Below are 26,594 nucleotides of genomic sequence, written 5' to 3'. Positions count from 1 at the left end.
GTAAAGGGCTATAAAGCCTGGTTAGCAAATCCTTCTCAAACCAGCCAGTTTCTGGTTTCTGCTTTCAACAAACTAAAGGAAGATCATTAATAATTTTTGACACGTAATTCCAGAGGAATTCAAAGAACTGTATGTATGACATTAGAATCGTCTCTTCTGCTTATGTGCTTAGATCTATAAAGAACAAGGAATATCAATGATGTTGAGTCCTGTTCTAAGCTGTAAGTAACATGTGTTCTTCAACTCGTTAGGATAAAGAGCATTCTCATGAAGTGTTTATAGTATCCATTTTTGGTAATTAAAAAATTACTGAAATAAAATGGATGAAAACAATATTAGTTCTGGGTTAACACTAAAGAATTTCCATTTATATTTTTTGTTGGCAAGAAAATAGGGCAAGTGATAAAATTTCAAGCATGAAAATAGATCACGATAGCATTCTTTGCTGAAAGTGTATAGAAATAACCAAAGAACCTATTCGTGTATTTTTGTAAATGGAGGATGAGAGTCAAATTGCTGTATATTTAAATTGCACCAAATATGTTTAAAAGAGTGATATAACAGCTTTATTTTAAAATAACCAATATTTACATGACACCAGGAAATACACATACTGGCAACTCTTAAGTTGATATCTAGAAAGTGTGAGGGATACACGATCTTCCAAAATACTCGTAGGGGTGCGTGAACGGTGGCTGGTGTGCTTTACCACACTGACCAGCAAGGCTGGGGGACGCATGGAGTAGAAGCACCTGGGCTTTTAATTAGAAATGCAGATCCCGGGGCTCCACCCCCAGCTTGAGTTGCTAGGTTTTCAGCATGCACCCCCCGGTGGTTCTCATGCAAACCAATACTTAAGCGCTACTGGAAAAAATAATACAAACTAGTATCTTACAGCATCGCGGCTGAGGGGGAAACACCTCACAGGTTTCTGGACTGAGGGGAGGACGGAGACCAGCGACATTCGAATCTGAGCTCAGAAAGCAGCAGCACCCATGGAGAAGCCCGGCTGCACCTGGGGGCCGGCGCGAGGTCGGGCCCCTTTCCCTCCACCGCACGCGGGCCCCCGGGGGGGACGGCGCCACGGAGGGGGACAGTGGTCACACGGAAGGAGGAGCATGCGCGGCGGGGAGGGGCGGGTACTTGCCGAGGCCTCTGCTCCCTTTTGGTCCCACCGGGGGTGCCGCCGCTCCCTGGGCGCTCACTGGGCCGAGCGCGGCAGCAGCTGCTCCCGCTTCCGGGGGTCGCAGAAGAACTGCAGCTTCCGGGGCAGCAGCTTCACCTCCACGGGCATCGCCTCGTACTCCTCGCTGTCGATGCTGAACGAGCCCCCCGTGCCCTGCGGAGAAGAGTATTCGCAACGGCACTCACCCCCCGGACAACGTCACCCTCGCGCAGGGAATTACCCTCCCGTTCTTTAAAAAAAAAACCCGTGTCACTGCCTCTGACTGGTGCTGGTTTCGGAAATGTCTCCATTCGACCACCGGCTCTTTTTTTTCTCCCCCTCCCCTTGTTTGGCTTCTCTCTCTTCCCAGGGTATTTTGGGAGTCGAGAAACAAGGTTAGGATTTTAAAATACTTACTAAAATACGGGGGTCCTGCCACATCGTACAGGAATTCCTAAACTTAACAACGTTCTATGACCTAGGAAAACCACTCTGTCCACCTGATGGTTTGCATGGTTCTTCTGGAGGACTTGCTTAGCCTTATAGCTAAAGCACAGCAATATTAATATTACACATGCTACAGAACCTTCCATAATTTGTGCATTTAGTTCCACATTTGCTATTTTGAAACTGTGGTGCCACCCCCGGTGGGGACAGCTTGTTTTACCTACAATCCTTTTTGAATGCTGTGGGACGCCGAAGCCTGCCAAAGCCATCTGCAGCAACTCTTTTTCCTGAGGTATTACTCACAGAGTAACTACGTAATTTAGATTATATTCCTAACATTTTCCCCACTTCGATGGGTTATTCTAAGCTTGGCGTTTTATAATACAGAAAAACTTACTGCCATCCCCAAAGTGGTTTCCTGATCCTTTAAAAAAAATGCAAAGGTAGAATCCACGAGGAGTGTCTGCCAGCTAGAAAATTCTGTGATGGCAGCCTCTGCCTACTTTACACTCGGAAGAATAAAGGCTGAGGAGCCACAAAGGTCGCTTTACACAACCCTGGCTTGAAAACACCGGAAGTCTGCGGGAAGCCCGCACCTCGCACTTCGGTCCCGGTCCCCGACGCAGGCAGGGGGTGCTCTCGGCTCCCCAGGTCTCCCAGAGCCTGGCGAAGTGCCCTCAGCCCATGCTAGGCGCCCACGTGCGCGTCTGGCACTGGAAAGGCAGATGGACCAAGACAACCCAGAGCTGGGGGAGCGGAGCCCCCCACCCCCGCTCACCTCAGGAAGCAGCAGGGTGCACTGGCTGGCCTGGAGACACTCGGTGCCAGCCGCCCGCAGCCTGGGGTCCCTCACCTTTTTGCTTCTGTCGGTACAAGAAAAAGCACATTTGGGCACCGGCAACTGCGTTTGACTGCCGGAGCACAGCAAGTTCTTTTGTTGAGAGTGAACAGACGGGCTCGTGACAGGATGAACCGCGTGGTTCGGCGAAGAATTTTCCCACACTGATTCTTGCTTAGCCGTGTGGTATATTCTAGATTGAGAAGGTTAATTTGCTGAAAAGAATGGTGCAGCAAGTTAGGATGGAGTGATTTTGTACCTAATTCTTGGGCTATTAAAAATCCTCCATTTAAAAGTTAGAACGAATTGAAATTTTTGTAGGGAACTTACTAAACTTTTGCTATCTGATACTTGTGAGTCCATCATTACTTAAGGAGAAAATATCTTTATTCTAATTTAAAGGAGACATTTCTGTTATAGATGTATATGAACAACCAGTTCTGGGGACGCTCTATATTCACGTTAACAGACCACTTGGCATATACCGCCATCTACCTGGGAGTACAGCGAGCAGACCACACACTCCGCCTCATGCACATACACCCTGGAGAGCTTGTCACCGTCAGTGGAGAGAGCAAAAGCTAATCCAAGTTAGTCCGTTCTTTATCATTAATTGATAACCAATTCGTTAGTATACGGAACTTCAGAGGTTTCTAAAGCAGCTTCACGATGTTCTATTCAGAGACCCAGAGGAAACGGACATGACTGAATCTCACTTCCTGTAGAGACCAAAGGAAACCGTGTTACTGCTGCCGATGAAAATGTGGACGGCAATGATGCACAGCATCATGACTTCACCTACACGAAGCAACATAAACATAAGCAGTTTTTGGTCTCAGTTTTGGACGTCAGTATTATGAAGGAAATTTGAGCACAGCTGGCCCCGTGGGCCAGACTCTCAATCAAGACAGTGTGTGGCTTCTGAACAACCTCTAGGAGAAGGGAAAGGCTTTTCCCTTCTTCCTTCTACGACAGATACAGCAAGGAAATCAAAGGCTGCAGAATCAGCTATTCAGCATTTGAAGACTGTAGCAAAGGCAAGAACAACACAAACCAATGAAAGCCATTCTGCTGCGGGTTCTGGTGCAGACAATGGAGTAGCCATGGAGACAGGGCTGCGGCAGCAGCAATGTCTAATCCTTAGACGGGCACAAGAGGGAGCTCTGGGACAAAGCACAAAATAACATAGCTGAGCAGATTACCAGTTGGCATGGCAACACGCAGCCTCCTCGGAGGGGTGGAAGACTGGTGGGGGGAGGGTTTAGGCCGTTCTTAACCAATAAAACTCTGGCAGAGGTCGGCCTTAACAAATCAGGACTGGAGAATATTTGCTAGTGGAAAAGGGGAAAAGCCTGGAGAATGTCCAAGGTACTCAATACCTTTTCAGGTTTTTCATTACTGCCCTGGGAACAGGACAAGGTGGACCGACGTCCATAGTAACCCACCCTGTGAAGTGCTTCACAGCAAGGACTTTCCCACACATGCTCTCATGTGAGACTCAAAGACAACCCTGAGGTAGTGAGATGGGATTACAGTATTCCTTTCTACACACAGAGGAAAGGAGCCAGAGAAGTTAAAGCGTTTGCCCAAGTCACGAGGCCAGGACGCGGCAGATCCAGGTTTGTATCCAGTAACTCTGACCCTGAAGCCAAAATCCTGGACGCTGTGCAATGCTACACAGAACCCTTCACTTCGTCGGAAAGGCAGCGCGTGCTCCCACGACGTGATTTTCCCAAAATGAACAGGGAAGGCCAAAGCAGGAGAGCTGTGCTCTACCCGTCAGCCCAGCTATTTGAAAGAAAGGCGGCGTCTCGGTCCCCAAAGCAGATGAGTCCTCTGCCGGGTCTCCATCTGAGGCTTCCTGGGCACGCGCTCTGAAGAGTGTTTCTGAGGATACAAACACTGAACCCGCACTTCCTAGGAGCCCAGTCCACTTACCCTATGGTTATGAAGTCTCCTTTGCTGACAGTGTCGGGTTCAATGCAGATGTTCATGAAGTCTTCTTTGCTCTACAAGGTCAGGAAGACGAACATTAGCACTCTACATTTTGGTGAACGCGGCCTGTTGTCCTCCTTTGCCCCAGAGTTTTATACTTTGAAGCTCTTTATTATACAGAGGCCTTTACTTGCAATAACTCCATCCTGAATACAGTCCCTTTCTTTCTTTTACATTAAGACTCTGGTTGAGGTACAATTTACGTAGCATGAAGCTAATCACTGCTTGCTTGTTTGGTTGGTTCCTACTCCCCAGACAGCGAAACGAAAACTCAGGTTTGTCGGAACTCCGAGCGGGACATTTGTGAGGCTTTCACTCATCATCGGGGCTGTTCTGGTGTGTACGGTTCCCTCCCTTGCGGGCCAGGTTTCAGCCCCACCACCGGCAAAGCCCGGATCCTCACCGTCCGCCAGCATCACCCCACACCGGCTGGAGCCGCTGCTCGGTGTGTGGGGCCCCACTACCTGTGTCTGTGTTTTTTAATGTCCTACGGGCAGTTTTGATATGCAACCAGAGTTGAAGGTCCACAACCTCGTTTCTGCCATGGTAATGTTTTTAAAACTTTTCATTACAGACCACCGAGAGCTCTGGAAGAACGGAGCTATGAGGAAGTGGCTATAAAACCAGACTGGGCTCTTGTACCCCTCCGCCCCCATTTACTACCAGGCCGTGGCTAGCGATACAAATCTGGCCCTCTGTACATCAGTACCTCTACTTCTGTGTCTGCTTCAGGTAGAGGTTTTGTTTCTTCTTGGACAGGTTCAGAATCTGTTGCCCCAGGATATCTGCTGAGAGCAGACAGCCTTTGCCTAAGACTAAAGAGTGCTACCAAAGCACAACTTTCTCTCTCTCCCAGGAATTACAGATCATAGAGGGGATGACTGTGCTCTAGGTTCACCTTTCATTCAACAACTTGCTGAGTGTCAACTACCATCAACTCTTCCAGGTGTGTGAGTTACATCAGTGAACTAAAAAAACAATTATTTCTGCTTACGAAGAGTTTATATTTGGGGAGTGGAGATAATCAAAAAAATAAAAATAAACCCTAACCATAATAAGTTACAGAATATACTAGAAACATGTGAGAGTGTATCAGTACAAAAATAGCAAATTACATAGAAACATACATGGTATATTACAGAGTATATTAGAAAACAAGTATATTAGAAGTATAGGAGACTTTATTAGGAACGTGAGATAAAAGAACTAGCACAAGAAACACCAGACGGTATGGGTGGCAGGGGTGTGGGGAGAGGGTGATCTCGAGCAGACACCTGAAGGAGGTGAGGGAATTAACAATGTGGATATCCAGGACTGTGGTTCTCAGACTTCAGCAAGTATCACCTGCAAGGCTTGTTAAAACTCAGACTCTGGCCCCATTCTCAGATTATGGCTCAGTAGACCTGGGGTAAGGCCCGAGAACGTCCATTTCTAACAACTTCCCAAGGACTGTACTCAGAACCACTGGCCTAGGGAAGAGCGATCCACACAAAGAGAACCACCAGGGCGGGCGCCGAAGATGGAAGCATGCTCGACAAGCCCAAGAGCAGTGAGGAAGCCAGTGTAGCTGGAGTAGAGCGAGAGAAGGGGAAAATAGGAAGGAAGTCAGAGAAGAAGGAAGGCCAGGGCCCTAGGGCCTATAGACCATTCCAAGGAATTTAGCTATTAGGCTGAGTGAAATGAGGAGTCATTGGAAGGTTCTAAGCAGAGAAATATGATCTGGCTTCATTTTAATAGGACCTCTCTGGCTGCTGTAGTTAGAATAGGAGGAAGGTGGGGGGAGCAGGGCAACCACTTAGGAACCCACTGGAATCACCCAGGCAGATGATGGTGGCTTAGAGCAGTGACTCGGGGAGATCGTGTTAAGCACTGGCAGTAATTAGAAGGTGAAGCCACCGGCACTTCCACAAAGATTAGATGTGAGGGGAAAGAGGATGGCTTCAAGAGGTTTGGCCTGAACAACAGAAAGAATGGAATTAGAGTCAACAGCAATGGGGAGTCTGGATGGAGCACCAGCATCCAGGGGTGGAAGTAAAGAACAGGAGCTGTTGTGGACACACTGAGTTTGAAAAGCATATTAGCCATCTAAGGGGAGAAGTTAAGTAGACAGTTATACACAGAAGACTAGGATTTGTTTTTTACAAATAGTGCACGTGCAAAAATCAACATCGTAGACACAAAGAATTACATGAGAAGACTCTCTCAGTAGATGCTGGAAAGGGACGTGATGAAATTAAGTATCCATTCATGATAAAAAAAACAAAAACAAACCCTTAGCAAATTAGGAACAGAAGGGAACTTCCTTCATCTTCTAAAAGGTGTCTACAAAAAAATCCCATCAAGGGGCACCTGGGTGACTCAGTCAGTGAAGCGTCCGACTCTGGCTCAGATCATGATCTCGCGGTTCATGAGTTTGGGCCTCACGTCGGGCTCCGTGCTAACAGCTCAGCCTGAAGCCTGCTTCAGATTCTGTGTCTCCCTCTCTCTCCGGCCTCCCTTTCACTCACACTCTGTCTCTCTCTCTTTCTCTCTCTCTCTCAGAAAAGTAAATAAACATTTTTAAAAAGTCCCATCAAACTCAAAAATGAAGCAACGGAACCTTTCTGTCTACATCGGAGTAAGACAATGACATCTGCTAGCCCTACTTCTACTTAACACTCAACTGAGGTCCCGGCCACGGCGGTAAGAGAAAAGATTAGAAGGCTAAGTAGTTGAAAGGAAACACAAAACTTGCACTATTTGCAATTGATATGGATGAATCCAGAGGAAATCCAAAGGAATCCATAAATGATAAATAAGAACTTGGTCATAAGATTGTTGATCACATATCTATAAAAAATCAATTACATGTCCACCGAAAATATTTAAAATAAATTTTTAAGGGATACTATCTACAAAAGCATCAAAAATTAAGATAACCAGGAATATATCCAACAAAAGACAAAATGTTAGAGAAAACTATAAAACTTCATTGAAAGGCATTAAAAACCTCACGAAGAGCTATGCCACTTCATACGACAGCAGAGTCTATATTATAGAAATGTCATTTCTCCTCAAACTGATCTACAGATTCAGTGTAATCCTGATCAATATGACAGATTTTTATGTGGAACCTAATAAAATAAACCTTTTAAGAAATTTATAGAGGTCAAAGAGCCAAGAATAGCCAAGAGACTCTTTAAGAAGAAAAACATTGAAGGACTTACAAAACGATAATAATTAAAAGCAGCATAGTACTAATCCAGGCCTAGAAAATCAGATCAATTGAAGAGAGACACTGCGAACACGTCCATGTATACCTACACTTACAATACAATGGGGGTTTACAGCAGATGGGGGAGACAAGGGTGAGGAAATTCAGTAAATGCTGCTTGGACAACTGGCTTTCTATCAGAAAAGATTATAAAACTGAAGCCCTGCCTCCATCATTCACCAAACTCAATTATAGGTGAAGTGTTTCTTTCTTTCTTTTTTCTTTTTTTTTTAGAGAGAGTAAAAGTGTTTCTTTTTAAAATAAAAATAGAATCATGTGATGCATACCATACTAGCCTGGTTTTTCACTTAACAATATATGATAACTATCTTTCCATGTCAGTAAACAGAGAACATTTTAAATAAATGCACCAGAATGTATTTAACCAGTCCCTTGGTTCATTTGTTTCATACACTTTGCTATTATAAATACAGTGAACAAAGCTGAACAAGAGATCCTAATTTGCACACACTCCACACCCCTTAAAGCCTCTTTGACTCTGAATGTACTTTTTTAAACGATAAATGAATTTTGAGCTATTACATGGCGGCATCATTGTCTTTGAATTATTTTATTGCATTTGCTTCTATTTCTACAAAGAGGTGTGGAAAAAGGAAATGAATCTGCGGCTACGGGTGATAAGCAGCACAGTACCCTACACTCTCCTAATTGCATGTGGCTAATCTTGAGCCACAATCACATCCTCGACTGAACTCCATCCATTCACTGGTATTCCATCATCAGAGAAAAGAACGACGATGAAGAACATGAACAAAGTACTAGAAACACACATTATCAGAGACTGGGTATAAAAGCAATGTGTAATTAGAAATTTTATCTTTCTTCTTGAAATCCTCCGGAACAAAAACTATTTTTTCAACCTTACTACATTCACTTCCACCAGTGTGTTCAAAATCCCATCATGTGAGAAGGGCATGTCTACACTATGTACGCATCTGACTGTTCCTGTACGATAAATTCTGGAAACATACTTAACAGGGCCAAAGGTGTGCTTATGTTTTAGATGCCTCATAGAGACCACCAAGATGCCATCAGGAAAGGGTGTTCTGATTTACCGTTCCAGCAGAAATGCACGAGTGCCCACTCGCCCACCGACCCCAACAGGGCACACTAGCATGCTTAATTTAGGACATTTCAATAGTTATTATTTTAATTTGCACTTCTTCGGTGTTGAGACTTTTTTCTGTTTCCTTACCCATTACATGTTTATAAAAGTTACATCTACCTGATAAGGTAGTTCTAAGGATCCCATGAGTTGACACTACGTAAAATTCTTAGGACAGTGCCTCGCTTACATTCAGCAAATGTAAGCTATTTTCTCAGGTTTATATGTCCTTTGTGAATTTCTATTCTTGTCCTGTGCCTGTTATTTATATTAGTACTCTGCCTATTTCTTAAGAATTTGTTATAAAAGAAAGCTATTAACTCCTGCTCTATCACTTCTCTTTCCCAATTTGTCATTAAAAGTTTGGTTATAGTTTCTTTCATTATGAGTAGGCAAATGCATCAATATGATTTTTGCTTTAGATGCCATGCTTAGAAAGATCTGGTCCTCCCCAAGTTTACATCAATAATCACTTAGCTTTCAGTCGAGTGCTTTCATGGTTTTATTTTTCTAATTTAACTCTTTAATCCAACTTGAATTAATCCAGGGGAAGGAAGCTGTGTTATCCAAATCTTATAGAACGGACACATATTACTCTTACAGTTAGAAAACATCAGTACTCTGTTAACATTAGAGGCGAACTCCCCACTGTACTCATACGTTTAATCCCTACGTTCAGTCTCCAGACTGACTGGGTCAAGGGTAAACATACTACTTGGATCTACATAAAACCCGATCTTAGTAACTGGTCCACAGGTTAGGACAACTTTTCTATTAGCATTCTCACTAACATAAACTACTAAGGTTTTCTCTGTAGCAGGGGTCAGAAAACTCTGAATGGCCCGAGAGTCAATATTCTAGGCTTTGGGGCCAGAGAGTCTGTGGCAACTACTCGACTCTGCCGTCATGGCACGAAAGCAGCCAGACAGCATGTATGTGAATGAACGTGGTTCTTCCAATTAAACTTTACTTATGGACATCGAAACTCGAATTTCCTATTCTTTCTGCACATCACAAACTATTCTTTTGATTTTCTTACACCCATTTAAAAATGTAAGATCGATTCTTAGTCTGTGGGTTATACAAAAACAGGTGGCAGACCAGTGTGCCGACCTCTGTATTATGTCAACATTTTTTGGTGCATTGTCAATAGGGGCACGATCCAGAACTTTCTGCACTAACGGAAACATTTTGTATCTGTGCTTTCCAGTGTGGTAGCTACCTGCCACTGTGGCTAACGGGCACTTGAAATGTGGCTATTGTGACTAAAGAAATGAGTGCTAGAGTTTATTTAATCCAAAGAGCCACGGGTCTAGAGGCCACTGCACTGGACAGTGTATGTCAACAGACTGGATTCTATGTATGTACATATATCTTTTTTTCTCCTGGGGACCTAAGTCCATACATTTAATGTAGTCACAAAAATAATGGAGAGTCGCTCAGGTAAAAGTTCCACAATTTTCTATTCCCACGACAAAAGGGAACAAACAGGTCAACTTTTCGTGTCTACTAAGCAGTGGCCGGAATCCTTGCTCAGAGCCCGTTAAGCGGGCTGTTCACTTGCTGTTTCTTTTCATTGCTATTATTCCTTAAAAGCACACCACACCCTCTTCTTCCCGATTCCTTTCCTCTCTCTCGGTCACTTTTCCCAGATACCAAATGCTCTTCTAATAAAGAGGCACACTCACCGTCAGGTCCAGCTGGCTGTTCCGTGTGGTGATGGACAGTTCGATGGTGGACAGCTGCACTTCTTTCCAGACCTTGGGGCTCAGCTCCCGGGACAGGGCTGCGTGGGTGCATGAGACTCAGGTCAAGCGCTCCCGTTAGTGTTCCACCACTGCCCCACCGAGGGCCAGCTGCCGGCTGCTCCACTTGGCCTCCTAAGCCTGGCTGCTGACTCTCCACCTGTTTCCTTCCCCAGCCCTTACACACAGGATAAAGAGCCACGTGCCAGTGGCATCTCTGCGCCTGCGACACCCCCACCCAAGCAGCCACAATAACATCAAGCTTGGTGACAGAACGGGGGAGCCGCAGTTGGTCAGCAAAGGCACGGGCTGCTGCCACATCCGGGACGCCGTGCTGACTCGGGTCCTGCTCTGTGGCGCACACACGGCTAATTCAAGGATCCTTGAAAGGCTCCCCCGGCGCGAGAGAAGTCTCTCGCGCTGACCTGGGGCCCGCGCCAGGCAGTCCCGAACGGACCGCGGCACCACCACACGGCTCACCGTCCTGCGGTTGGGCCCAGTAGGACGCGAGCCTTCGCAGGATTCTCCTGTACAAAGAGGGCCGGGGAGGGGTCTCTTCTGCTCCACTGGGAAGTCTCTCTGTGGGTCCCGTGTACGAGATAGAGGCTTGATGAGTCTGAGGCCACTCCTTTTAATGTGAAGAGAGAAGCTTGTCAGGCACACACCGGTCCAAACTCTGGGAGTATCTCTACCTGCACCCGCCTGGACGCTAATTAATAATCTCTCACTGACTGGAATCATCTCTACTTTGGAGCATGGAGTCCCCAAGCTTTCTTTTCCTACCGAAGGCCTGTCTTCTATCTTGAGAACCATGAACTCCGTGACTGCTGCCTCCACGGCTCTCACAGAGCAGAACGTCCACGTGGACTAACCACCACTGCTTACGCTTCTCCAAAAACAACCATTTGAATGAGCATACAATCATCCCATAATGAGTTTATCTTCGGTTTACAGAAAATGACACAAAAATGACACGCATGAAGTCCCGCTACATCGAATACCTTCTTCACTTCTGGAATCGTACTCCACACAGAGGCCAGAGTGGCTTCGGCCAGCCCCGTGATCCAGCCCAAGGCTTCAAAGTCCATCATTCTCACACTCTAGATTTTTTTGTCTTCTACTTCCTGACACCCCAAGCCCACCTCATCAGTGTCTACAGGAATAATTAAAACAACACCCTAGCCTCTCAGTCCTTGACATCATCTCTAATCCCCGCCCCAAGCCACCCATTTCCATGGCCACATCCTGGTCGTTCCTGTTACCCAGAACTATTCCACCATGGAAGTCTAAAACCTTGATATCCTACTCTCTAACCACACCCCATATTCTTCTTTTGACTGATTCTTTTGTGCTCAATATATCTCTTAGGGTGAACCACTCCTCCCTGTTCTCAGAGTTCCATGCAGTGAATTACAAAGGAGTAACAATTTTGGTTTCTCTCTCTCTCTCTGAAAGCGGCCATCCTGGGGACTCTGCTTCCTACAGCAGTCTGCCCTGAAGGAGACGTTTTAAGGGGATGAATTCAATTTGGAGTACTCGGAAATCTGATTGTGACCGTATTATCTAAGCTGTGTCCTTTACTCCTGCTGACATTTATAAGGCTGGTATTTTGATCTCCCTCTGCCTGGTTCCTGCATTTGCTTTCATAACCTGGTTCAGACTCCGAAGAGGAAGACAGGGGTGTTCGTTTTAGAGTCCTGAAGATCCTAACCACACCACATTTCTAATCACATTGGGAATTCCTGTCCCTGACCCCATTTCCTTCAGTACCTAATTAACAGTTGATTACTTCAAATCGCTCCTTTCCCATCACTGTTGGCTCTCTTATGTCTTTGGTGTTCCATAGTAGGGGCCCTGAAAAGCCCCTATTCTGGATCAGTCTTATCACTAGGTTTCTGTACTTGTACATCATGGCTCAGTGTTATTAGAAGGGCAAACAACACTCCAGCTAAGAACTGATACAGGGAAAGGGGCACATGAGTGTCACAATTCTTGGTCTCAGGTTCTCAATGCCATTTGATAATCCTTCTCAACCTCCCTGTTTTCATCTTTCTTCAAATCCCCCCTCCCACTACCACCCACCTCGTTTTCAACAGATCACTTTGCTCCCTACGCTTCAGCGAGACTATCGAGACATCAGTGAGAACTGCCTGAACACTCTGTAAACCTGTTTTCACCTGGACCTCTGCTTTATTCCTCTTCTGTCTCAAGGAAAAGGGCTCCCCTTCCTCTGTTCAAGGCCTGTCCATGGGCCCCACACCCTCCTTCCTGCGCGTGCATTTTGCCACCTCACGCTTTGTGTCTTCCCTCACCTGTCCCTAGTCTCCCTTTCTCATTTCAGGGTATAAAGACACGGCTCTCTCTCCAATCAATAAAAACAACACTCCACTGGCCCCATATTTCTCACTAGTTTTTGCCTTTTCTATCTCCTTCCCGTCAAAGTCAGGCTTCCTGAAGGAGTGGCCCAATCCTCTGTGTCCACTTCTTCCCCTCCCATTTATTCCCTAACTTGCTTCAATGTGGCTCAGCAGCTCCACTCAGGAGGTGACCAGACCTTCAGAGGCCGCTGAGCTCAGGGGACACTTTCCTGCCCTTATTTAGCCTCTGTGCCGCTGCCTCACGAGGCTCTGGCTCCCACTAGTGTGCGTGTGTCCCTTCCCGGGGGCTTCCCTCCCCTCGGGCTCCGGCTCCGGAGGCAGCTTTGAGGCTCTTTAAATGCTTACATTGCTTGGGGCCATCCCTGTATCCCTGACCATCTCTCCTGCGCACATCCTCATCCAACCCACAGTCACAATGGCACTCAGACACTTACGATGTCTACACCGGTTTCTTCAGACCAAAGTCACAATTATGTCTCCACTGGCCTGTACTACAGGGAGGTTACACTCCGTATATGCCAAACTGAACATTTCATTTCTCTTTACAAACTTGATCCTACTCTAATATTGGCAATGTTGATGGAAAACTCTAGGCAGCCAACTAGTCCCTGAGACCAGAAATCTGGGGGTCCCATACTCTCCTTCCCACTTGTGAGGGGTCAACCTCAGTATCTCTGTATTCCATCCTCCTTGTCGACACGCACTGTTCTCACCCTATGTGGGTCTCATCCCCTCCCACCTGACTTACTTCCACAATCTTCGATCTGGTGCCCTCGCCTTAACCGCCCACAGCCATCTCTCGTCTACACTGCTGACAGGTAACTTTTCTAAAAGGCATACCTGCTCATCTCTCTCCCCTGCTTAAGACTCAGTAACTCCCCAACACTTTAATGGTGTAAGTTAGATCCCACATTCAGACCTGCCGTGACCGGCCCCTCCCCAACCCCCCAAAACCCCCTTCCTGCCATTCTATTGCACTGGCCACGTGACGGCACAGGGCCATCCCACAGTGGCTCCTCCACTCAGAATTCCCTTGATCTAGTCTTGTACAGATTTCAAACTTTAGTAAAACTGTTCCCTGCTCTGAAAAGACTGCTGTCCCTGAGTCAGATATGAGTGCCCCTCCTCTCCGCTCCCACCTCATCCTTCCATGCTCTCCCAGCACTTGCCAAACCGCGGATTTACTTGTCCTTCACATTCTCCTTCTTGGGGGCAGGACCAAACCGGCCTTATTTGACTTTGTATTCCAAGCATTAGCAGGGCTTGCCACAAAAGATATTAAAAACCGTTCAGTGGGCACCTGGGTGGCTCAGTAGGTTAAGCATCTGCCTTTAGCTCAGGTCGTGATCTTGCAGTTTGTGAGTTCAAGTCCCACATCAGGCTCTGTGCTGACAGCTCAGAGCCTGGAGCCTGCTTTGGATTCTGTGTCTCCCTCTCTGTCCCTTCCCCGCTCTCACTCCCTCTCTCAAAAACAAACTTAAAAAAAAATAACTGTTCACTAAAGAAATGGTGGAAACAGTTCACATTCTCCCTACTCTACAACTTAAATAGGTACTCTATTCTTCCTAAATGCACCTACTACTCCACCACTGAAATTATTCTCTTAAGCAAGAGTAACAATCCATTTTGCGTTTTAGTCTGCTTTCGGTGTAGAAACGCATTGCCCTCCAAGTTCATTTTCATAATCATGTAAATTGGTTACCCCTAGTACTTTAGGGATTTCATGTTTTTACATTTCTTTAACATAGTGGCAATTTATTTAGAAGGTAAAGGGAGCTTTGTTTTCCAAATGTTTTGCAATGGACATACATCATTTTTATAGTTAGAAAAACACCTGATACTCTGAATATTAACATTAGAACCAAGGTTTTCACTACAAACTTCATCTGCCAATTTTCAGATTGACCTGCCAAATTTTGTGTTTAGAGCTTTGATTTGCATAAAAGCTGAACACAATAGATCACCCGCAGATAAGGATGACTTTTCTATTAGCATTTCCATTAATGCACATTGTTCAGCTTTTCTCTATGCCAACATTTTTCAGTGTATAGTCTATAGCAGCAGCACTGCCCGATAGAACATTCTCCAATGTTGGAAATATTCTTTATTTGTACTGTCCAAGACAGTAACTACTACCCATATTTCGCTAGCACTGTCTGAAGCAGACTTTATTATACACAAGTCTGTACAATCATACATTCAGATACAAATCTCCAATTCATTTCCAGATACTAATACAGATACCCTTACAAATCACTGATGAGATATAGGTCATTCTGTTTCAGGTTTGTCTGGCAAGAATGAGTGAATAAATAGGCAAAAAGAAATGGAATATCAACAACAAATTAAGTATGGGTTTGGTAATGGAAGGAATGAGCTGGTAGAGGAGGGGTGACTGCTTAGTGAACAGGAATGCTTTCTGCATTCGTACCTATGTAAATATCCCCCATTTTACAGCATTGGAGCATGTCATATGTATCTGTAGCAAGGGATTTTTCAAAATCCAAATACACACATCACAGACTAACAACACAATAACACAGGGCAAATTTCTACACTGTAAATTGCATTTACCTTAAGAGTACTGAAGAAGTGAGCCGCTTTGGTTTTTAGGGGACCAAGGTACCAGTACCTGAGAAAGATCAAGATAAAAATCTAATTAGAAAATTAAGAGAACTGGGGTACCTGGGTGGCTCAGTTGGTTGAGCATCCAACTTCGGCTCAGGTCATGATCTCACAGTTCGGGCCCCAAGTCGGGCTCTGTGCTGACATCTCAGAGCCTGGAGCCTGCTTCGGGTTCTGTGTCTCCCTCTCTCTCTGCTCCTCCCCTACTCACACTCTGTCTCTCTCTCACAAATAAATAAAGATTTTTTAAAATTTTTTTAAAGAAAATTAAGGGAACTATCAACATGATTGAGACCATTCATGAAGGACACTATATTCGATTTCTGCCTCTACTGGGAGCACTAGTCATAAGCCCCCTAGTGTGAGCGGTGTACTAAGAATTACACTCTACTCTGAGCTCTGGAGGCTTAGGGATTGTGCTTTAGCAGAAAAAAGTCAGGCAGTTAAATTTTTAATCTGCATTTCAATGCCACGTCGAACAGCATGTAATTAGTTATACACTGGATATAGATCCTTGCAATTTGTAAGAAATACATAATCAGCAACTCCCTGACTCTCTCAATTCCCAGGTATCACTGTAATGTACACTTTCAACCAAAGAACGTAGTAGAGTCTACATTCAAAAGTGCAATGAGTGGAGGACAATGAAGCCACAATGAGAGGCAGATGCCAGGTGATCTGGTGTGTGACTCACAAGCTAAGTGACTGTATCCTGTATACCATGTTCTATCTCTCTCTCTCTCTCTCTCTCTCTCTCTCTCTCTCTCTCACACACACACACACACTCAGAATTAAAATCTGTAAGTCAGCATAACTTCACATTACTCGTGTTATACAGCTTTAAAATGGCAAGTGTTAAATCTAGGAATGAAGAGGGTCTTCATATTGCTAAATACATAAAAGCCTGGTGTAAAGAGAAAGATGACTACTGGAAATTAGAAAAGTGGCATAAAATAGATTCCTCTTCCTCTCCAGCCCCTACCAGCACATCTGAAGTGCTCCCTATTTGATTCTGATCAATATGCATTTATTTAGCACTTACTATGTATATGAAGTAAACAGAAGAAATACAGCGTATAAAATTCCTGCCTTTGAAGGCTTATAATTTGAGAAAACCCAAAAAAGTAGCAGAAAATGATAAATGACCATGTATATATATATTGGTATAAACCCATCGCCGTTTATTGGTAAGGAGAGTCAAGAAGGGATAAGAAATCACCGAGGGCCGAAAATCATCAAAGCAGCCACGCCTATATAACGAATGGCTCCGGAGCAAAGTAAAGGTGTGGGATTTAGAAGGATCGTTTGGATTTAGATACATGGAAGAGGGAAATGAATCATTCTAGGCGAGAAGAGAAGCAAAGGCACAGGAACCACTGAGAATAACACCCACAGCAAAAACTTAAAAGTAAAGATATGTAACTATGGAATTAGAGTTGATGACAGATTAAGTTGGGCCTTGAATGCCAGAATAAGGAGGTTTGATAGGCTCCAATGAGCCATGTGGAGCCATCCTAATTATTATCCAGGTTAATACTGTGATGCTACTAATGAGGGCCTTGACCATCTGATTTTTTTTAAGCTTACGCAATAATTGACTTCTCTTCCCAGCCAGCCAGAGAGAAAGGCGGTTTATTTCTCACTATCCATAGCTCCACTCATCTCTACCAATAGCAGAACTTGAGATGGCACTTGTAGCCTGATGGCCAGCTAGGAAACCATGGTTTGCAAGCCTACTGCTTCTCCCACAGCACACGGAGCAACTCGAGTCCTACTCAAGGTGTTAGAAACCACCACCCAAAATTATAAAGTCACTGTTCCAAAACCAACCAAAATATAGGCAAGTGTGTGAGATATCCCTATGACCTATGCTAGTGTTCAGTTGTCAATGAACACATTTCAGGAAGCCATTTGTTCTCATCAGACTCAGGGAAAACTAAGCAATTCCTCTTGATGGAGTTGCTGGTATTCGAGATCACAGATAAAACCTAGGGTGATTGGTGCAGTCAAGGTAATCATGGCAATCTTGCAAATAAAAACAACGTGAAACGCTAAACAACTGCAGGGCGTAGTGTAATACAACCCATCTCTGACATTCCACTCTCAGGAACTTCATCGGCAGGATACAAAAGTGAGACAAGTATGAGAAATTTCCGTAAAGAAAGTGTGGTGGGAAAGCCTATGAGGAAAGAGTTTTCTTGATGAAAGCTATGTGTCAGATCGATCAGAACTCACTTAAACTGCACTAAACCTGTAAGCCCGATGTTAAGGAAAGTTAAAAAAAAAAAAAAAAAAAAGGCACGACCCACCAGATATGGACCAAACCTCATACAGTGTCTCCTTAGTCCCACCTCAGGAAGCCTTTGCCTGCACCACCCTCCACTTCTAACAGAACACGGCACACCCTCTCTCCAAGCCAATAGTTTCATTTAGCACAATGAACTTTGCAAAAATAAGTCCATTTCTGTGGAAGCCAGCGACAGCTTCTCATCCCTGACTCCACGGGTCTGTTTCTTCCAGCTCCAAACACCACCAGGCGTCCACCTTTCTTCCCTCTCAGATAGGCAGCCTGCGGTCTCTCAATCTGTTAGGCTTGAGTTATACAGTGGAAAGATTTACAAGAATATACAAGAAATACATAGTCAGGATCTGCCTGACTCTCTCAATTTCCAAGTATCACTGTCGTGTAGCTAGGCTTTCAAAAAGAACACATCTCAAGAAGTTGCTCTGGCCGAGGTCAAAGAGGTTTCTGCCTGGGTTCTCTTCTAGGATTTTGATGGTTTCCTGTCTCACATTTAGGTCTTCCGTCCATTTTGCATTTATTTTTGTGCATGGTGTTCAGAAAGTGGTCCGGTTTTCCCAACACCATTTGTTGAAGAGACTATTTTGCCTCAGATACTCTTTCTTGCTTTGTCGAAGATTAGTTGGCCATACAGATGTAGGTCCATTTCTGGGTCTTCTATTCTGTTCCATTGATCTATGTACCCATTTTTGTGCCAGTACCGTATTGTCTTGATGACTACAGCTTTGTGATATAGCTTCAAATCCAGAATTGCGATGCCTCCAGTTTTGTTTTTTTCAGGAATGCTTTGGCTATCCTTTTGTGGTTCCATACAAATCTTACATTTGTTCTGGCTCTACACAAAAATGCTGGTGGTATTTTGACAGGGGCTGCATTACATGTGTAGATTGCTTTGCATAGTATAGATATTTTAACAATGTTTGTTCTTCCAATCCATGAGCACGGAAAGCTTTCCCATTTCTTTGTGTCCTCTTCAATTTCTTTCATCAGTGTTCTATAGTTTTCAGAGTACAGAACTTTTACCTCTTTAGTTAGGTTTATTCCTAGGTATCTTACTGTTTTTGCTGCCATTGCAAATGGGATCAATTCCTTGATTTTTCTCCTGCTTTGTTATTGGTGTATAGAAATGCAACAGATTTCTGCACATCGATTTTGTATCCTGAGACTTTGCTGAACTCATGTACTAGTTCTAGCAATTTTTTGCTAGTCTTTCAGGTTTTCTACATAGACTATCATGTCATCTGCAGATAGTGAAAGTCTGACTTCTTCCTTGCTGATTTGGATGCCTTTCATCTCTTTTTGTTGTCTGATTGCTGAGGCTAAGACTTCCAGTACTATGTTAAATAGTCATGGTGAAAGTGGACATCCTTGTCCTGTTCCTGACTGTAGGGAAAAGGCTCTTAGTTCTTCCCCATTGAGGATGACATTAGCTGTGGGTCTTTCGTATATGGCCTTTATGATGTTGAGGTATGTTCCGTCTATCCCTACTTTGTTGAGGCTTTTCATTAGGAATGGATGCTGTATTTTCTCAAATGCTTTTTCTGCATCTATCAACAGGATCGTATGGTTCTTATCCTTTCTTTTATTAATGTGGTGTATCATGTTGATTGATTTGCCAATATTGAACCAGCCCTGCAGCCCAGGAATAAATTCCACTTGGTCATGGTGGATAATTCTTTTAATGTGCTATTGAATTCAATGTGCTAATATATTATTGAGAATATCTGTATCCATGTTAGGGATATTGGCCTACAATTCTCCTTTTTAGGGGTCTTTGTCTGATTTTGGAACCAAGGTAATGCTGGCTTCTGGCTTCATAGAGTGAGTTTGGAAGTGTTCCTTCCATTTCTATTTTTTGGAACGGTTTGAGAGGAATAGGTATTAACTCTTCTTTAAAGAAGTCTGGTAGAATTTCCCTGGGAAGCCATCTGGCCCAGGACTCTTGTTTGTTGGAAGATTTTTGATTACTGATTCAATTTATTTGCTGGTTATGGGTCTGTTCAAATTGTCTATTTCTTCCTGTTTCAGTTTTGGTAGGTTGTGAGCTTCTAGGAATTTGCCCATTTCTTCCAGATTGCCCAATTTGTTGGCACATAATGTTTCATTGCATTCTCTCATAATTGTATTTCTGTGGTGTTGGTTGTGAGCTCTCCTCTTTCATTTGTGATTTTATCTATTTGAATCCTCTTTTCTTTTTGATAAACTAATCAATTTTGTTTACTCTTTCAAAGAACCAACTCTTAGTTTCATTGATCTCTTCTACTGTTTTTTGTTATTGTTGTTGTTTCTATATTATTTATTTCTGCTCTAATCTTTATAATTTCCCTTCTTCTGTTGGCTTTAGGCTTTATTTGCTGCTCCTTTTCTAGTCCTTTAGGTGTAAGGTTCTTCTTACTAGACACAAGGCTGAAGGCAAGGGAAAGAAAAGCAAACAGGTCTATTGGGACTTCATCAAGATAAAAAGCTTCTGCACAGTGAAGGAAAGAATCAAGAAAACTAAAAGGAAACTGATGGAACGGGCTAAGATAATTGCAAATGACATATCAGATAAAGGGTTAGTATCCAAAATCTATACAGAACTTATCAAACTTAACACCCAAAAAAACAAATATGGGCAGAAGACATGAATAGACACTTTTCAAAGACGACATCCAGATGGCTAAAAGACACGTGAAAAGATGCTCAACATCACTCATCATCAGGGAAATACAAATCAAAACCACAATGAGATACCACCTCACACCTGTCAGAATGGCTAAAATTAACAACCCAAGAAACAACAGGTGTTGGTGAGGATGTGGAGAAAGGGGATCCCTCTTGCACTGTTGTGGGAATGCAAACTGGTGCAGCCACACTGGAAAACAGTATGGAGGTTCCTCAAGAAACTAAAAATAGAACTAAAAATAGAACTATTCCTACGATGCAGCAATTGCACTATTATTTACCCAAAGGATACAAAAATGCTGATTCAAAGGGGCACAGGCACCCCAATGTTTATAGTGGCATTATCAACAATAGCCAAACTACGGAAAGAGTCCAAATGTCCATTGACTGATGAATGGATAAAGAAGATGTGGTATAGGGGAGCCTGGGTGGCTCAGTCAGTTGAGCGTCCGACTTCAGCTCAGGTCATGATCTCCCAGTTTGTGAGTTTGGGCCCCGCATCGGGCTCTGTGCTGACAGCTCAGAGCCTGGAGCCTGCTTCAGATTCTGTGTCTCCCTCTCTCTCTGCCCCTCCCCTACTGGCACTCTGTCTCTCTCTGCCTTCAAAAAATAAAGTAATAAAAAAAAAAAAAAAAAGATGTGATATATATACACAATTGAATGTTACCTAGCAATCAAAAAGAATGAAATCTGGCCATTTGCAATGACATGGATGGAGCTAGAGTGTATTAAGCTAAGCAAAATAAGTCAATCTGAGAAAGACACATACCGCATGATTTCACTCATATATGGAATTTAAGAAACAAAACAGATGAACATATGGGAAGGGGGTGCCGAAAGAGAATAGAGGGAGGCAAACCTTAAGAGACTCTTAAATACAGAGAACGGAGGGTTGATGGAGGGAGGTGGGTGGGGGATGGGCTAGATGGGTGATGGATACCAAGGAGGGCACTTGTTGGGATGAGCACTGGGTGTTGCATGTAAGTGATGAATCACTGAATTCTACTGCTGAAACCAATACTGCACTGCATTTTAACTAACAACAATTAAAATTTTTTTTAAAAGGGGGGGAAAACACCCCAAAACCCCTCTCAGGCAGTCTTGAGACCAGGGCGGTAAAAGCTCCATAAGGCTGGGGCTCCAGCACTGTCTTTCACTTGGTGCCCAGCTGAGCAGGCTGCAGGATGATAGGCAACTTCTGTATAGCATGAGCCTAACCTGCCCTCAAATATGACCTCCAGGGACAGAGATGCATCTCCTCCACTCCAATACCAAGCTGGGGGCGGGGAACCGAACCTTCCCTAACTGCTCTGTGTGGAAGACACAAACCTCTACCTGTATTAGTCACACATAATTCAACCAGCAGGCCCACCGGATTTCTTCCTAGAAGATCACTGTAGATAAAAATGTCAAGGATAGGAGCAAAACAAGATTTTTAAAACATCATCCCATGGCAGTATAGTAATCCTTTACTTGCTAACTTTGACGCCAGCGTCTCTGAAGGATCCCCATCGAAGGCCGGTCACTGCAAACACGGGCTTTTCCTTTTCACCCTGGAAGTTAAATACATTCATTTTAAATTAATGATTACAGTTAACTTGGAACTCTCTATAGTTAAGTCAGCAAATGCTCACAGCCTAGTTTTCCTCAAACCAAATTCTAAAAAGGGTGTTCAAGGGGCGCCTGGGTGGCTCAGTCGGTTAAGCGTCCGACTTCAGCTCAGGTCACGATCTCACGGTCTGTGAGTTCGAGCCCCGTGTTGGGCTCTGTGCTGACTGCTCAGAGCCTGGAGCCTGTTTCAGATTCTGTGCCTCCCTCTCTCTCTGCCCCTCCCCCGTTCATGCTCTGTCTCTGTCTCAAAAATAAATAAACATTAAAAATAAATAAATAAATAAATAAATAAAAATAAAAAGGGTGTTCAAAATCTCAGAAATTAACTGAGTACTCAGTAAAAGGACCTGAATAAACCATCCTGTAAAATGAAATTAATTTTTAAATATTAGGCCTCATGAATCTGCTGGCAAGGGAACATATTATCATACTTCAGACTGTAAAAGAAGTACCTAACTATGCTGGCTTTTTGACCAATCAGAAGTCGGGTCAGCCAGAAGTACTTCTCTCTCAGACTTGCCCAAGGCAAAGATCATTTCACCCTGCATTCTCTTTAGAGGTCCAAGTGTTCTCAAGTAAGATCAGAATCCTGGTACTCTAGAAAATTTCACCTGAGCATCTAACAATACAGCCAGATATCTGTCACAACAAGTCAGAATAAAAAGTGATTCGGACTGGGGCACCTGGGTGGCTCAGTCGGTTAAGTGTCCCACCTTCAGCTCAGGTCATGATCTCACAGTTCGCGTGGGTTCGAGCCCCACGTTGGGCTCTGTGCGGACAGCTCAGAGCCTGGGGCCTGCTTTGGATTCTGTGTCTCCCCCTGTCTCTGTCCCTCCCCCACTCATGCTCTGTCTCCGTCTCTCAAAAACAAATTAAGAAAAAAGAAAGTGATTCAGATTTAGCCCAATGCTTTATGGCAAAATACTGCAATTACCATCAGTGAGTTACTAATTAATCTGCCAGTTAAGCATTATAGAGAAAACATACACAATAGAGTCATTGTCTTTAAGAGTTTATACTTTATAATGGACCTTCCTTAGAATATAAAAATATATAAATATATAGATATAGATATAGATAGATCAGGATCTATCTATATCTATCGATATAATATATACAAGATCCAGATCCTAAAAGGGACTTTTCCCACAGCTCAGAATTAGAGCTAAAGCCCAAGAGTGTGCCCACATTCTAAACAGAGCAGCCACACACTAGACATAACTCCATAGAACTTGCTAAATGGGGGCAGAGCCAGCTCGATTTCCACCAGGCCATCAGTACAAGCAAAGATTAGGAGCTGGAGGACAATCCTGGACACCATAAATTGCTGGTCTAGGTCAAGTATATCAAGTGTTCTCCTCGGGGAGGGCGTGCTTCCCCCTCAATCCCACGATACCGAAACCCAGTGAGGGATTTCCAGGAAAATCACACACTCATAGGGGCAGCTTGTAAATAAAGATACTGGCCTCCCATTCTTTGCTTGTGTGTCTGTTCCAGCAGATTTGCTTTTCCGCCCTCTGCACCAGTTAAGCAAGGAAAAGGGAACTAGACAGAGATGGTGGAGCACAGAGGTCATGGTGCGGCACCTTGGCCCCTGGCACAGGAGGGGTATGTTAGTCCCCTAGGTGCCAAGTGGGTATTGCGGAAAACAGCAGGACTTTGAGCCATCCTGATGATGGAAAATTCATCTCTTTTTTTTGCCCCATGGAATTATCATTGACAATATGATATATTAGGGAGTAGTAATAAAAATACCTGCTCTCCATTGAGGAGGGCACTTGCTGGGATGAGCACTAGGTGTTGACTGTAAGCAATGAATCATGGGAACATAACCCAAAACCAAGAGCGCACTGTATACACTGTATGTTAGCCAACCTGACAATAAATTATATTAAAAAAAAAAAAAAAACCTGCCCTCAAAGAGCTCAAGGTACAATGAGGGTAGACAGACACAGACAACAACAATCCAATGCGGGAGGTTCCCACCACCAAGAAATGCATCGAGTGCTATGAAAGCACAGCAGGTGCGACTGGATGTGGTGTGTGAGGGGATCAAAGGACACACATGGTCAGGGCAACACAACATAAATTTTAAAACAAAACAAATTTTAAAGAATAAGGTGTCTAGATTGAGGGAGGTTAGAGAGAAGCACGGAGAGAAAGAAAAGGGAGAAGAAAGGTCTAACCTGAGGAAGAGAAGCAACACTGTGTGAGTCTGCAGTGGACTATTTCCCTCAACTGTTCCATAAGGGGTTTGTAAGCGTCACAACTAATAATAATGATAACTGTACAAGATTCCATGATGAAAGGAGTTGAGAAATACCAAAATTCGTTGGTTTGAAACAAGTTATGTTCACTACAATTCTTCTTGGGGTCTTTAACATGTTAATGTATATTATAAACTTCCAGAAGCAGAAATACGAATAGTTTTCCTGAATTGTTAACTGTGCAACCCTTCCTGGGAGGCACTTTGTGTAACTAATACTCCTGGGGAAAGGCTGATCAAAAGCACATAGTCTAACACGATGTCCTGGTTTTAGTATTGAAGACTTCCCAACTGGTGCTCTAAAAATGTTTTCTCTGTCTTCATTGAGGAGGATTTTAGGAATATTCTGGGAAGATTAACTAAAAAGCCTTGTAACTTCAAGGTGCTACTGATTTGGGGTGCTATGTCCTAGCAAGGGGTAGGAATGACTCTGGACACTAGTAAATGAGTGTGGAAAGATCTAGAGAAGCTCAGCTAACAGCCAGATGGTCACAGGGCCCTCAGGATTCAGGAGAGGACAGAGGGTCGGTAATGAAGGGACTAGTCCTTGTTGGGGTACACAAGAAAAATAAGGGTAGGTGGACAGAGGAGAAGCCAACAGACAAACTACCACTGGAATGTTAACCCGATGGAGGTCTGGGTAATTGAGGATCAGATGGAAGGGTCAGTAAACAAAAACAGATAAAAACAGGCACACAACCAGGTCTTAACAGCAAAGGACATATGTTGTCCCAAGTCATAGACCCTCTGCAAAGGGAAAAGGGCCTACTGGTTTGCTAAAGAAAAATAACTCAGAAAGCTGGCTGGAATAAAAGCTTAAGGAACAGTGAAAAGAAAACAATTCTGGTCAACTAGATAGGTACCTAATCTAGGAATTTTAGGAACTCTAGATGAGAAAGAAAATAGGAATTCTGAAGTTCTGAAGCAGCCCTAAGCGTCATCTTGAGAGAATGATCAGTCAGGGTTAAAAAAAAAAAAAAAAAAAAAAAGGAAACCAGGAATGATAGGGGAAAGGGGCAGATTCTAACTTCAACCAGCAACCCTATCCTCCTCTTTGGGTTCTGGGTTGGCAGATTCTATGAGCCAACTGAAGTAGAAAAAAGAAAGAACTAGAAAGACTTCTGTAAGTCTTTAAAGCCTTTGAAGTTAAGTACCAGGCTTTGTAGATGTCTATATTGGAAAATGCCATTTGGAAATCACAGGATCGTGCCAAGAGTGATACCACCTAGACAAAGCAGTCAAGTTGAAAAGCAATGGACTATAAAACAGAAAATCTAGACTCTATTTCTGTCTTCAGCGTGACTAGTCAGATGACCAGCTGACTTTTTGTTTTCACTCTGTCAAACGAAGATAATAATACACATCTTGTCTTCTTAAGCTGGAGGTCCAAGTGAGATGTAAGCATTCCGTAGACACTATAAAAAGCTAAATATAAAGCATTATTATAGCTTCCAAGGACTATTTTTGGGAACTCTTCAGTTATACAGGTTTAATTGGGTTTGGGTTTGGTTTTTTTAAAGAAGAGGAATCCAGTATCAGGCTTTACCTATCATGCTGCCCCCATATTCTGAAAGCAATTTCTAGGAATAAGGAAGAAAGAGAAGACAAATTCAGCTCTAGCTGAGTGCCTCAGAAGCCACAGAGGAGGCTGCTGTACTATGTTTTCTAGGAATTAATTTTCAAAGTTTTCTGCTTCCTGGGCTGTGTCATCAATACATGGAGCCTGTGGCAAATTTGATGCTGGTTTCATCAATTCACAAAATCAGTACATTTGGGAGAAAAGAAAAAAATCAGAGAGAAGACGTTTAAATACAAGCACAGTCAACAATTTCCAATTAAATCCTCATTACTCTGGAATGTATTACTCCTCACACATTTATAAGCAGCAGTGAATTACCTAGTTATCATAAGATAGAGCCTGACTCACCTCCTTCGGTAATAACAACATTTTAAGATAATATCTTCATAGATGCCAATCTGTGGTGCGTTCCTAGGCTAGACTTTCACCCAGCTCTTGCATTTTGTTGAGAATGACTTAGATTTATTATCGCTAAAGAATAAAATACAACTTAAGTCACTTTTATCACGATCAATGACATCATGGTGGGGAGTCCAGACATCAGTGCAGAAGAACAAAGGAAAAGGAAAGGAAAACAGGCTGCAAGTACATGGGTTCACC

General features: G+C 43.6%; 1 protein-coding gene across 4 annotated transcripts in view; it reads right to left on the bottom strand.

The window, feature by feature from the left end:
* Window positions 1-543: 543 nt before the first annotated feature.
* Window positions 544-26,594, bottom strand: part of AGK (acylglycerol kinase) — an 80,824-nt gene continuing 54,773 nt past the window's right edge. For 3 of the 4 annotated variants that reach the window (XM_049641966.1, XM_049641967.1, XM_049641965.1), the window contains 7 exons: window positions 22,012-22,091; window positions 15,522-15,579; window positions 11,050-11,197; window positions 10,513-10,610; window positions 4,389-4,459; window positions 2,391-2,475; window positions 544-1,339 (listed from right to left, as the gene is read on the bottom strand). In XM_049641966.1, the coding sequence (XP_049497923.1) occupies window positions 1,202-1,339; window positions 2,391-2,475; window positions 4,389-4,459; window positions 10,513-10,610; window positions 11,050-11,197; window positions 15,522-15,579; window positions 22,012-22,091 (678 nt within the window). In that variant the 3' untranslated portion in view covers window positions 544-1,201. Of the gene's footprint in view, window positions 1,340-2,390; window positions 3,170-4,388; window positions 4,460-10,512; window positions 10,611-11,049; window positions 11,198-15,521; window positions 15,580-22,011; window positions 22,092-26,594 lie in introns of those variants that run through there. The other variant, XM_049641968.1, reaches the window with a different exon arrangement.

This window comes from Panthera uncia, chromosome A2 (assembly GCF_023721935.1).
Source record: "Panthera uncia isolate 11264 chromosome A2, Puncia_PCG_1.0, whole genome shotgun sequence".
NCBI lineage: Eukaryota > Metazoa > Chordata > Mammalia > Carnivora > Felidae > Panthera > Panthera uncia.
The sequence above is the reverse complement of the archived record's forward strand: the minus strand, read 5'-3'. Positions and strand labels throughout refer to the sequence as shown.